We start from the raw sequence: 14,550 nt of genomic DNA, 5'->3' as shown, positions 1-14,550 counted from the left end.
ACCCCATAAATGAGGGTGCGCTTTATAATCAGCTGAACCTTATAGTGCGCAAAATATGGTACTCTGTTTCCCTGTTTCCCAACCAAACAAGCTCATGGCACATGTTTTACTCTAAATCCACCGTGAAATGACAGAAATGTGTAAAACTTTGCCTGAGTCTCATGGGGTGTTTGTTGGTATGTATAACTTTCAGTTGATAACGGATAGTTGTAGCGCAGTAAACATCACTACCTGCCTTCTGTCACTCCAGCAGCTGCCTCCCGCTCTGTCTCTCCTTCTCCCTCTACCTGTCTGTCGCCTCTGATGAGTAGTAAGCCTCAGGCAGTCATGGAGGTGTCCTCATGGGTGATAAAGGAGGGAAATGCCTTCCAGCATCTGGGGCTGCCATTCATACTGTGGGAGAAAGGAGCTACTGACACTACTGTTTTTAAATGAAATGGTGCATAACAAAATCTGTCCCCTGATGGCAGCATTTCATTTTTTTGCCCAAATGCCACTTCCCATATTGCTGTTCACCACAAATGAAACTGACATTACATTTTGATGATTTTTTTTTCTTTTTTTCTTGTACTATGTAATAAATGTATGGTTCACATTAGTTTCCATCCAACAGTGATTTGAATCATTTGGAAATGCACATTAAAAAAATTTGAATTATGTGTGTTTCCATCAAGAGAGACTTTGGTGAAAACTACTAACTTGCGCGAGTTTTTCCGCAGGTTGGCCTCACAACCAGCCTGTAAACGTTTTACCGGCTTCCCGACCCAGAGTGTATCACCATGGAGGGGAGACTTGAACCTTTATTAATACTCGGGCAAGTGGTATTGAAGCTGTCAGTTAGTCATGGCAATTAGAGGGGCTGTCATGAGGAGAAGGCGGCAAGGGGTGTTATTTAATGCCCTTAATTGCCCAAGCAGAGATCCGGGTGAAAGTGCGCTACGTCAGACTTGATGCGAACGCAGCTGTTTCCATCCCTTTCGAATCAACCAAAACCCGGTGCTAGTGAGCGTATTTTCATTTGTGCGAATCAGGGGATTTTAATTCGAATTATGGCGTTTACATCATAGTTTTCCAATGCGATACTTCTCGATCTAAACAGGCTGATGGAAATGCACCTATTGGCTATATACAAGAAAAAACATTTAGTGTATACATCATTTGGCTGAATAGACCTGGAACTCTCTTAAAGTGCCACTTATGAAGTGCTTTTATCAACACAACATTCATTTCTAATTGAAAAGTAAACTTTACCAATTTCTATCTATATTTCTATCCTCAAAGAAAACATTTTCAGTTGTCCAAACTTACACTCTTACAAAGATTTTAAATTTCGTCCTCTTCTTTGCTTATTAGCTGATGTGCTTCTCTGTTTTAGAGTCAGCAGCTAATGCACACCTTACACATAGCTTTATTGCTAATGGCAAGTCCTCTTATGACCCCACAACAATCTACCTAACAAGCTGTTCATCTTTGGGCAACAAGAATGTTTTAAGAGGTTTAATTTTTTTTTTCAGGTTTTTGTTGCAGTACAGATACAAACACATTTCCAGCCACATTCAATCCAGTGAATCACATAGCAAATATCAGTCATTTTCCAGGATACATACTTTTAATCATAATTCCCAACCTAAAAATCTGTCTTCTCGCCATTTTTCACACACACTTTCCTTCCCCACATCAGGGATCTGAAGGTCCACCCAGGCTAGACAGGATATGTAATTATGTGCTGGGTTTGCCTCAGGTCTCCTCCCAGTCCGGTGAGCTTGATGCAGCTCTGTGAGGAGCCACCCCTGAGGCTTCCTAATTAGATGTCTGTGTTGCCTCAACCATCTCTTTTCAGGAGTAGTGCTGGAGCAGCAGGTCTACTCCAAGCTCATTCCAAATATCTGGCTTCTATGACCCCAGCCTGCAGCTTATTTCAACTTTTTGTTTCCATGAATCAAGAATTTCACCCTCAGGCTCCATTTTCAACTTGGCATTTCAGTACTTGCCATTAGTCAGTTTCACACTTCACTGTAACGTTATTTGGGAGCAAGGTCTGTATCTACTTAAACTCTCTCACTGAGGGCAGCAGTCCTGTATGTCAGACGTGGATTGGACTGACAGCATTCAGAGGCTTTCACCATCACAGTTTGCATCTCAGTCCCTGCTAATTAAATTCTTGTTACTATTTAAGCGGCTCTTACTCTCCTGGCCTCTGTTTTGTAATTTATAGTTTTATGAAGTAGTTTGCAGGCTTGCTCTGATGCCCTGAAACATGTCAACTTGCTCATATGTTTGCCACATTTGACTTGTATAGTTTTGTTATGTCATGTGATGTGCATGACATTTCAGTTTTGAAGATGAATGGATGTCATGTAAATGAATGGTGAAAAGGTGAGATTGAATGAGATGCAGTGTCCCACTTACTCTCCCACCAAGAAAAACATTTTTTACAAATTTTACTAAAGGGTTTACCTTCATCAGCAAACATGTACTTCACCTCTACTTTGACGCTGTTGTAGAACTTCCAGGTTGTCGGGAGTTGCTGTTGAGACTACATGGCTGGGATAAATAGACCTGCTCTTTGATTCCAGCATGTTAGCCCTGCTTTTTATTCATTCATCTTTCATGTCCTGTCTCTGTCCACCTTCTCCCCACCCTCCCCTCTTACTACCCCCGTGTCTCTCCACCTCTCTGTATCTGTGCAACAGGGATGGACCCGATCAGTCCTCGCCTCAAATTGGCCAATTTAGTGGCAGCTCCGTACAGGAAGGTGTGTCCACCACTGCCAATCACGTCCTCATCAAGTTCCACAGTGACTTCAGCACCAGTGGCTTCTTTGAACTTCATTATTACGGTAGCCTCCCCTTTGATATCCTCTGAGCATTGACCTTGCTCCACTTTGTAATGACCAATATTCATGTGATCTTCAAGTCCTCAGAAACCCTGCTGCAGCATTGAACATCACAGAAAAAGATTACCCCCCCCCTTGTTCCTATTTTTTAAATGTCTTTAATTTTCCTTTCTTATATGCTACTTATGGTTCTGCTTCCAGTTATGTGTAATAATAAATGATGAATGCATCCTTATAACAGTTTTTTGTTGGCACTATTAAAACACACTTCAAAGAGAAGCTGATTAATAATAGATTGTTCCCCATCTCAGCAAAGTTAGTGATTGTTTTTTGATGATCATGAACAGTGATGGGTGGCAAGTTATGATCTAATCAAGTTTTACTGTGATGGGAGAGAAGAGATGGCTGCAACTGAATAGTAAATGTATATGCGTGCAAGGCTATGTGTGTGTGTGTGTGTGTGTGTATGTGTGCGTGCATTTCTCTCTTTCTGTTTTCTGATGAATTTATAAACTGACACTTACACACAGTGTTTGTCCTCTCTCCAACAGCCTACCAGCTGAGAACTTGTCAGCCACCCCCTCCTGTCGCCAACGCCACCATCCTTACTGATGATGACGAGTTTGAAATAGGTTTGTCTCGTTTTGTATTGCTTGTTTACAGACCTTAATTCATTCATTAATTAATCCCGTTTTTTTTTTTTTATCTTTCATTTGTTCATCAAAATCATTGGTTTTTGTTGTTTGAATCGTTCCTGTTTTGATTTTGTTGATAAATCTTTCCATGATGATATGAAGTAGCTGCTTCTGGTGTACATATTCATTTTACAATATATACTGTTCTCAAAGGTTGCCCCACGGATGTTTGTTACAGCATTGACCATCTCATTTCACCCTCTGCATCTATATTTCTGCTTATCCTTTTAAGTTTTTGCATCTATTCATGCTTCATGCATTAAAATATTAGTTTGAATGCAGGGCCAATTAGTTGTACTCATAAGCTGTTTGTATTTGCAGTGCTCAGAAGTAATTAGCAAAGTGAAGTGGAAGTCATGTGGCTAGTGGCTGCCTTACTTTGTGCGTTTGAATTTGTGTGTTATTTTGCTTTGGTGTGTGTTTGTGTACAAGTTTAAGGCTGTGTAATTTAATGAAGTGCCTTCAGTATTAAGGAATGTCAATCTTCATTAGAAAATGTGTAGTTGATTACTGTTTCAAGTGCAGGCACTGGGGAGTCTTACTGACATAGCTTGGTGGTGTTGTGTGTGTGTGTGTGTGTGTGTTTGTGCCTGTGTGGGTGGATGGATATGTTTTTTACGTTCACCTCTTGCCTGTATGATTGCTGGTGTGAATTACATTACAGGAGACATTATCCGGTACTCGTGCCAGCCAGGCTTCACCTTGGTGGGCAGTGAGATTCTGACCTGCCGACTTGGAGAGAGGCTACAGATGGATGGACCACCACCAGTCTGTCAAGGTTAGTTTTGCTCAGTGTGAGTTCATGAGTCTTTATGTTTGTGTGTGGCCTTTGAATTTTCCTGTGTTTGCATGTCTAAGGATTCCTCTCATTGTGCATGCACATGCCCGTGCATTTATGTGTATGCGTAATCACGCTCAGTTTTGAGTGTGCTTGACATCACTCTGCCAAGGTTGGTTGCAGTCAGCAGCCCTCACTGTTGATGCATCATTTAACAGACAGACTGCCAGCAGGCCCCCCTCCAGCAGTAGTCTCCCAGTGGCAAACAGCATCTCAATTCTAATTCATCAAGGTTCACGGGTTTGGAGTACAACTGAACCAAGATCAAGTAAGACCTATACCTTAGAGCCATCATTTGACTGCTGAGGATCAGTTTTAAACCAAATACAGCTCAGCAGGTTTGATAACAAATGTTTTTATTTTCAATCTTTTGAGGTACAGTGTAGCTAAGCAAAGAGTAAGGAAGCAAAGGGATCCATGTATGTTTCCTCTTCATCGGGTATTTTGTTTCAAACCATTTGGAATTGATTACATGGTTCCCGCGGATCCTTAAAAAGTCTTGAAAGGTATTGAATACATGAATCTAAAACAAGACCTTATTTTGTATTAAAATGTCTTAAATCAATCTTTCAGAGATCTTAAAAATGTTAACACATTGTAAGTATGATTTTTTTTATTGTAATTAGTCTCAAATCTCAAAATAATTGGTAACATTTATTTTTTAAAAATAATTTACCGAATGCCTCTCTCAGTAAGTTCACGCAATCACGATATCGGAACCAACAAAACAGCGACGTGGTTGCGGTCGGGACTTTCAGAGCAGATTTCAAAGGTCATTCAGGCGGAGTTCACAGCATTCATTCACTCACTTTACTTTGGACCACATGGGCAAGTGCAAGTCTAACGAAAACTGGCTGTCTAACCAAGATTTTTCCGCATGGCTGAAAGTGGTACCAGGCAATGTCTACGAGTCACGGTGTACGTTATGCAAAAAATGCTTCGAACTCGGCATGATGGGAATCAAGGCAGTGGAGTCACACATGCGCAGCGTGAAACACAAAGCCTCACAATCAAGCTGCCAGCAATCGGCAGGTATTTCCCTGTTCTGTTCTACTCTCGTCTCTACCATGCCTCCACCCCCATCTCCGATACCAACAACAGCAGCACCACGTCTCCGGACAATGTTTGGCTGTACGGCTACACTGAAAGCAGAGATACTGTGGTCTCTGAACACCGTGACAAAACACCAATCATACAAGTCAAATGAGGGAGTTGGAGACTTATTCCGTGCAATGAACCCAGACTCTGATATTGCCCATTCGTTTGCATGCGGTTCCAACAAGACGGCACACATTAGCAAGTTTGGATTAGCCCCGTACATTTCCGATCAACTTGTTGCGGATGCTAACAAAGACGCGTTTGTTTTAATGTTTGACGAGAGCCTCAACCAGACCACCAAAACAAAACAACTGGATCTGCATGTCCGCTATTGGTGCGAAGATCACGTCCAGTCCAGATATTCGGGATCTCAGTTCATGGGACATGGAACAGCCCAGGATTTACTACACCATTTCAAAGTAAGTAAGCGGCACAAATTGATTATTATGGAAGCAGAAAATTAGAAACATCAATTCTGTGTTCCTCATGCATGTAAATGTGGTGACCAAAACATTCAATATAATGCAGTCCAGTTCAACACCACTACAAATTATAACATCAGTAATTATTAAGTTACTATCTTTCTGACAGTGTCAATCCAAACTGAACATTATTATATTTGTAATCGTAAAAGTTATGGCAGAGCTGTTGTATTGGATCACATTAAATTATACAAGCCTAAGCTTTGACTTGTTAGATACCAATTGAAGTGAACATTGGCTTAGGTGCAGAATCAACCCTGAAGGTAATGTAGCAAGTTATTGTTTGAAATATTACTAGATCCAGAAAATGAATTTACTTGTTGTTATATAGGTCACTGTCATTATCCCTGTCAGGGACTCCAAAGACAGAAAAAGATAGAACTCACGGTCCTACAGTTTAAGAGGGACTGCATCAAGGGGATGTCAACTATCCTTAAGAAAGTGCAGGACAAGAGCCCCTTAAAATATCCCACTGTGAGGCAGCTGACCTGTTTGGACCCTAGAAAGATGTTCTCTGATCCAGAATTGTGCCAGGGCAAGATGAGGAGGTTTCTGCACGATAAGCAGTTGTCAGGAGGTGTCTCAGCCGGTATGAGAGAATAGGGCTGTTTAACTTTTCTTTCTGCATTCATTACAATATCTGTCTCTAAATGTAAAAGAAACTAAGAGTGATGTAAATAGCATCTTAACAGGTGTTAGGTATCCAGAAAATGCATATTATTACGATGAATTTGCCTGGTTCTTATCTAATACTTAGTGTGACTGTAAGATAAAGTATTTGCATTCTTTCATTGATTTTTGCCTGTGCCTTTTATATTGTTTCTTGCAGGTGACGTGATTACACAGCAGTTTTGTGATTTCTTATCCGTTGAGGCTAGAAATGACACTCCTTCCACTCCTACCGACCCTCTGAGATGAGGGTGGATGTTTTCCTCCATCAGCAAATGCTACTCTGAGCTATGGGAGTTTTGCAAGAAGCTTCTTCTACTATCCCATGGCCAGGCAACAGTGGAGAGAGGCTTCTCAATAAACAAAGAGGTTGAAACTTGCAACATGCATGAAGAAACAATGGTCACCCAGCGACTGATCTGTGACTATGTCACTGTTTGAGGGGGTGTCCTCAAGGTCCCCATCACTAAGGAGCTGCTGTCCTCAGTTGCATCAGCTAGGTCAAGGTACAGGATGTACCTAGATGAGGAAAAGCAAAAGAAAATGACTGAAATTGCAACACAGAACCAAGGGAAGCTGCAGGGAGTATCGAGGATCTTAAGAACAAGAAAAAATGTCTATCTAAGGTGGCAAAAGTTCTGCTGGATGATGCCGATCTGTTAGCCACACAAGCTGAGGGAAAGGCTGGCACCCTGATGACCAGCTTATCACCAAATCAAACACGCTAAGGAAGCGACACAAAGAAAAAGACAGAATTGCAACAGGTGGAGGAGGAACTGAAGAAAGCTTGCAGATCCATGCCATAGCTACGAAGAAGAGTTAACGACAATGGTTATGTTGTGGTTTTTGCAAGCATGTTGTTTTATGATGCTTGACTAGGAGACAAATAACTACTGAATGCAGTAGAATAGCTATTTGGAATTAATGGTTATCTGCCAGTTGTGCAATTATGTTTTTCAAAATGTGGACCAAAAAGTATTGTAAAAATGTTTTATGTTAAAATAAACATCTCTAACCCTTTGGAATTGATGTGTTGTTTTTTTTTCCATTTGTGTTTATTGTGAAGCAGGTATTAAATTTCATTTCTAGTGGCATTAAAAAAGTCTTAAAAAGTCTTGAATTTAACTTGCCTTAAGCTGCAGGAACCCTGTATTACCAACCTGCCTCCTATCGTAATATATATTTTCTCTAGACAATATAGCACTATTAAACCCTCTAGCCCCTGTGGATTGGAATCTTTTGAAGTGCCCTTAACTTCACTGTCCACAAATCTTGAGTTAATGAGGACACCATTTAATTTCTGAAAACTGAGAGTAATGACATTGGACTTGTGATCACAGCATGAAAGAAACACTTATTTGATAAACCCAGATTCTGTATTATTTAAGATTTTAGAATGCAATTGAACAATCAAACTTTCGGTGTTATTATTTGATATCTGACATCTTGTGTTGGTTTTCCCCCTGTGGTCATTTTACATCTGACAACGTTTTCCTCCTGCAACTGAGATTTCTCCATCAAGTAAAGCAATGCAAAATAACACCAAAGCAAAAGTTTATTATTATGCTTGATACCATATCACTCTCAGTGATAAGGAGTTCACAAAGGTCAAAGAGACCAAAAGAAAGACATTTTAATCAAATTTATATTATTATGTAAAAGTCCTGAAAATAACAGTGGATATCCCAATCTGTGCCACACTGACTTTACTTTTTGCTTTTGTTGTTAAGAGTAATGAGTATGAAACATAGAAGAGTAAATCCTGACTGCATACAGCCACGCTCTATTCAAGCAAGCAGATATAATATCACATTGCATCATGCTGTCCAAAAGCAGCTGATAAACTAGATAGAATAGATTGGAATAATTTTGTTACTTTATTTTGTCTCAAAAGAGGACAGTCACTTAATGTAATAGGATATTTAGTCTCGACAGCTTATTTCTTAGAACCTGCCAAATCCAGCAGTCTACTTGAAATAATTTCAAGCTTTAAAGGATATATTTTGGATTTTGGGGATGTTTGAAACCTGTAATTTTCCGATTAAGAGACGGCGACTCTTCCCAGAGAGCTACAGCACCACGCTGTAGAATGAACATATTCAGAGCTGAGGCTCCTGACTAGAAATCTGACTTGTTGTTTTTCTTTGGTGTTTCAACCAAGTCTTGAAAATTCAGAGCGATCAAATTAATTTGAGCAGCAAAATGTGCCTGCCATATTCAGATGAGTATGGTGTGTTGGGACTATTCTAGTTCAACACAATATGGCAATCAATCAAGGAAGTTTTGTAAATGGTGTTGTATAATGCTGAGACAGTTTGTCAGGTGTGGAAAACACAGCAAAACCATGGCTGGTTTTTAAACACATTAGGCTTTTGAGAAAAAAAGTTTGATTAAGGGTCTCGTTAAAATTCATACTAAAATCGTGCACTGAAAGTACTTGGCAGTAAAGGGCACATTCAAATGAGAACTGTAAGTGATAGACAATACTAACATCTGTTAATGTGTAAGATGACTAATCATTGTGTTCGAACTGCTGCTTAAAACCTGCCCCCAGCATTACGCCGGCGTGGTTGGGACGATTTTAGGGCTGTTCATTTGTTGCTTGACATTTTCATGGATCACCTCATTCTTACAGTCACAAATCTATTACATTTTCTCGTGTTGGATATGTTATTTCCTCTGAACCTCTAGCATGAAACTAATTGCTCTCCTTGGGACATGTAAAGTTGAACTTAATTTGAGTTGACCTGCTATTCACATCCAAGAGACCGCTACAGTAAGATTACAACAAGGAGCTATTTGCTGTCATCAGCTTGCCGATAGGCCTGGAAAAAAAAAATATCCAGTGCTCCCTGATTCCCCTTTTGTTTGCTGTCAACTACTATGTTCATTTTCTTCTTAGGCCTATAGATAACACTAGATATAGATAACACAAAAAAGTCCTTGCATGTCTGTGCATGTTCATCCCTAAATACCTCTGGTTTTTAATGTATTTCCCCAGGCTCTATCTTTATGAAAGCCGATGAGGAAGGTTGTGCAGCAGCTTTGGTCATGGACAGAGCCACAATTAAGCTTGCTACTGTTGAGAAAACTATCTGCTGCTCTGAGGTTTAGTTTTACCTGTAAATTATGTCATGTTGCTCCTTCCTGACAGATATATTTTTAGCACTTTAAATATTGTTTATATATTGTTTAAATCTATAAGGCTTTCAGCTTCAGAGTAAAATTGGAACGTGTGTTAGATCAAATGAGGGGACACATCTTTTGGTATTTAAGTTAAAATGCTCATGTTAGTTCTTAAACATATGATTTTAGATGCCACTGAAAATAATACATCCAGTTAGATGTCTAGGTCTTAAAACAGCATTATACCTGTAGTTTCTTATAGTAAAGTGTGTCCTCCTCTTCAAAAATAAAGTTTTTAACCTTTTTTATGTGTTACATGCCATGTCATGAGCAAAATCAGCCAAGTGGCTGTGGATAACGTACAGAGTTGCACCCTCAAGCCAATTTTTTGTATTTTTTTCCTTTGTCTGACAAAATAAAATTAAGAATTTATATTTTTGAGTAACAGAGTTTGTAGGGGATTCACTTCTGGAGTGAAAGTTTAATGATATTTATGGCTTATATTTATGCACTGATTCCCTTTAGGTGAAATGAATATTCCATTCATTAAATCAATATTAAACTAGACATAGTAAGACTTGACTGGGCCCGGATTGCTACTCCAATGGGAATGTCACGTTCTGTTTACCTTGGCAAGGCTCCTCTTGTTTTCTCTTATAATACGGACCATATGAAGCATATAAGATAAACATAAAATCTCTTCTCTCCCCTAATGGAACATTCTCAGCTTTTAGCTTCAGTCTCCCTATGAAGCCAGCGTCATACTGGTTCTTTTTCAAAAACAAATCATTACCAGAGTTTGTTGCTGGCCAGGAAAAATAAACTTTATCCACTGATCCAAGATTGCTGGGTCTTATGGGAAGCTGAAATGGTTTAACTTGCCCCTATTGAATTAAACCAATCCTGCCTTGTACCAATTCCAACGTGAAAGTGAAAAAGTTCTAGTAAAAAAAAAAGAAAAGTCTTGCAAGCCAGAATTCGATAAAACAAGTTCCTTATGCATAAAAATACTAAAACATGCTTATACCTATTTTCTTTTTTGGGCTTTGCGTGACACATAAGGTGATGGGTCTTTTATACCGTTCTCCCGAAATTCTATGCTTTAAAAGGAAATTTTCCGATGAATGTGTATAAAACACGGCCAGGTGCAGAGATCATCATGTCCACACCTTGTAGTCACCAGTTTATCACTGTGTCTTAATAGTTTAACCTGACAGTGGTTCAAGAGGTTTTGTGACAGGTGCAAAATAATAGAGCTGCCCTTATATATATTTTTTTATGAGATGTGTCCTGGTTTTCTTCTGTTGTAGTAATATACTTGTTACCAGTATGGTAATCAGAGTATAGTTAGGTACATATATAGGTAAACACGGGTTGTGCTGTCAAGCCCCCTCATGATTAAACAGTAAATTTTCTCCTGCTTTCAAGGTAGCTTCCCATCCGTGTCACAGTTCTTTATAAACCATCTTCAAAAGTAGAAGTATTGTGGGGTCTAAAACATTTTAAGCCTCTCATCATTCATCCCTTCAGTAAAGGTTCCTTTGAAAATGGTTTAAGCCCCAACTGTGCTCACTGGATAGATTTGAGTTTGTTGCCCGGCAACAGTGGTTTATTGAACAATTTATGGAGGCTCAAATATTATAAGCGCTTACCAGCTGGATGGCTCTGTTCACAACATTTTGGAATTTTACAGTTTGTCAGTTTCATGTTTGACATTCATCGAAATGTTGTACAACAAAAGAAAATGCTAAAAGGAGAGGGGAAACTGTGTTGTGAGAATGTTTAAACACCCACACAAGTTCTAAACTTCCATAGAAACTCAAAAGTTAATTTGCAAGTAAACTTTTGATGCTAAATGTTATACAGTATTGAAACTGGTAAAAATATCTATCTTCTATCAGATTAAAAACTCTTCACTTAGAAAATATAACTATACCTTTTTTCACATTATTGCAACCAAATTATGATTCTGTTTAATGTTGTTAGAATTCCATCGGTGGGGGGGGGGCGTGCGGTGGGGGGGGGGGCGGTGCTTTTCCCCTGTTGGGGGGGGAGGGGTGGCCTGTGTGATGGTGGGTCTCAGGCCCGGGCTGCTGCGACTGGTGTGACCGGGAGGTTTGTTTGTTTGTTTTTTGTTGTTGTTTGTTTGTTGTTTGTAGAGGTCCTCCGGGGTGGGGTGGGGCGGGATGGGTACCTTCTGGGGGTACAGTAGCTCCCGCAATATGGTCGCTGCAGGCCCCGAGCCTGGTGGACATCAGCCCCTCCTGCCCTGGGTTGGCTCCCAGGTAGCGGGGATGCCTATTGCAGCCAGTCCCTGGCTGCCTTCTCCGGGGAAGAGTAGCTCCCCCCGGTGTATATCCCCATACCCCTCTCCCTTCTGGCTCCTGTACACAGCACACACTCACACATGAAGGGTTTTGGGGGCGTGTGTGTTCGGTGGGGTGTAGTGGATGGGGCCACGTAGGTGGTCCCCTTTGGTTGCACTCTGCAGTTCCCCGCCCCTGTTTTAATTACACCTTAGACATTACTACTTATCAAACACACACTCACACACACACATTAGGTCTTGGGGGGTGGTTACACTGAGTGGCATCTGGTGGGCGGGGCTCTTTGGGTATGTAGGCTGCCCAGAGGGCCGCGCTCCCAGTCCTACAAGTTGGGCTGCCCCTCAATTTTAATCGCTCACTATTAGAAAATATTGAAGAGCCAGAAGGGTGAGGGGAGGGGTCTTCTTCCCACACCCCTGCTTCCTGGTTGCTGCTCGGGGCGGGAGGGGCCAAGAGGATTAATTAATTGTTCTGCTGGTTCGGGGTCTGTGGTGGCTGGGGGGCTGCTGGCCCCCTGGTGTGCCCGCTGCACTACACCCCAGTGGAGTCGAGGGAGGGAGGACGTGTGGATGTATGGGACGTGAAAGTGTGTGTGGTAATGATTGGGCCTGGATCTGGGACTTGCTGTCGCCTGGCCTGCCTGTGCTTCTCCCGATGGGGGGGCGGCGTTGCCTCTCTCCGCTGCTCGCGACTTCACCCACCTGTGGGCACGTCTTGACTCCCAGGGCACTTGGCCAGGGGCGCTGGGGCAGGCGCTGACCCACTGCGTGGCTGTCTGGGGCACTTGGCCCTCCTGGGTATTGGGTGGGGCCTCTGCCGGGGGGTTTGGGGGCGCTCGGGCTCCCGGGGCCCGGGTCCAGTGCACGGCCCATGTCTGGGCGGCTGGGACCTGGCGGGGTCGGTGGGCTGTTGCCCCTGGCTCTCTGAGGGCCTCTGCCCTATGCTTATGGGGGCTCTATCTGGGGGCTTCCTCTGCAGTCTTCTGGGTGGATGCGTGGTTGTCCCTGCGGTGGGCTTCGTGGGTTCTGTGCTCCGTGGGGGCTGCTGGTGGCCTGGGTCTTGTGGCCCTCTCTGCCTGCTTCTGATTGCTGGGGGGGGGCTGTGGATTGTGGCCCTGTACACTTATACACTCATAACTAACCACGGTTACCATGTAGATCCTGTGCCATGGGTGTTGCATGTTCTCACACACACATTTATTAGCCCAGTAGCATGCTCGCTAAGCAGTTTATGTGTTATCCTGTGGTTTCAGGTCATCTCTCCACAGCTGTGTTGTATGCGATTACCGCTTCTTGTGCTTGTTTTTGTTTGTTTGTGTGTTTGTTTTTTCTCTGCTTGTCTGCTTTCAGGTGCTCCTGGTGGCGCTAAGGCTGGATTCCCCTCAGAGGCCATGGATTGTTGTCTGTTTTGTTTTTTACAGGTGTAGCAGCTGGTTGTCTGGTTTTTGTTTCTATTTTTGTTCTGTTTCCTCTTCTTTCCTCTTCTTCTTTCCTTGTCCCCCGGTCCGGTTCAGTTCTATTACATGTCATATATTGTAAACAGAAATAAATAAATGGGCATCAAGGGGAGCTTTACATTTATAAAACTTCCCTTGGCAAAGCAAATCTGTTTGGCATCAAAGGTATTCAGACTACAATTCTGCTGCCATAATGCTGAACAGGACAAGGGGAAAAAAAAAAAAAAAAAAAAAAAAAAAAAAAAAAAAAAAAAAAAAAGAATTCCATCCTATCTAGAAGTTATTATGCCTGCATAATAAACTAACTGCCACAAGTTTTGCTAAGTGGAGCCATGGAGCAGTAAACCTCCTAATCTACTGATGTCATCATTTTTGTTGGTGTTAAACTGGACCGTACTATGTTTAAAGGTGTCCCTAATATTTTGCCTGCTTGTGTATGTTAAAGGGGTGGAGCTCGATAATAAACAAAGTACAATTTTAACTTATCTTGCAGTGTCATGACAAACTTAAAACATGTCAAGGGATCATAAATATGCAGCTAAACACAGATCTTTTTAATTGGATTAGATTACATTTGGATTGCATTTGATTTCACGGTGGTTGCTAGGTGGAGGTATAACAGACATAGAAAACTTTCCATTACATTATTTTGGCAGATGCTTTTATCCAAAATAATTTCCAATAGAAGAACCATTTGGGAAGCATAGTAGAGTTTAGAAGATTGCCCTGGGATACTTTGACTTGTACACTGGGTAAGTCGGGGATCAAATCAGAAATTGTCCAATTGAAGGAGCACGACTCTACCATCTGAGCTACAGCCACTTCATAAAACCACCATAAAGCCTTGAAGCCAACATAATCAGATATATACTTTCATTCAGAGGGAATGGGTGAGCATGTAAAAACTTTGACTGTTTGTATAAGATAGAAACACTGAATGTGATATTACAGCTGTTGAAAAGCATGGCAAATTTGCTATTTGAAAGAGTTTTGAAAAAAAAAAAAGATAGTGACATTATAAGC

The 14,550-nt window shown here is 41.4% G+C and overlaps 1 protein-coding gene across 2 annotated transcripts in view; it reads left to right on the top strand.

Annotated features, from left to right (window-relative positions):
• LOC140316729 (CUB and sushi domain-containing protein 3-like) overlaps nt 1-14,550 on the top strand; it is a 241,286-nt gene that overhangs the window by 161,927 nt on the left and 64,809 nt on the right. For both annotated transcript variants that reach the window (XM_072394678.1, XM_072394677.1), the window contains 3 exons: nt 2,694-2,839; nt 3,388-3,468; nt 4,196-4,309. In XM_072394678.1, coding sequence (XP_072250779.1) covers nt 2,694-2,839; nt 3,388-3,468; nt 4,196-4,309 — 341 coding nt within the window. The remainder of the gene's footprint in view (nt 1-2,693; nt 2,840-3,387; nt 3,469-4,195; nt 4,310-14,550) is intronic.

This window comes from Leuresthes tenuis, unplaced genomic scaffold (assembly GCF_036924035.1).
Source record: "Leuresthes tenuis unplaced genomic scaffold, fLeuTen1.0.hap1 SCAF_10, whole genome shotgun sequence".
In the NCBI taxonomy this organism is placed as follows: Eukaryota; Metazoa; Chordata; class Actinopteri; order Atheriniformes; family Atherinopsidae; genus Leuresthes; species Leuresthes tenuis.
The sequence above is the reverse complement of the archived record's forward strand: the minus strand, read 5'-3'. Positions and strand labels throughout refer to the sequence as shown.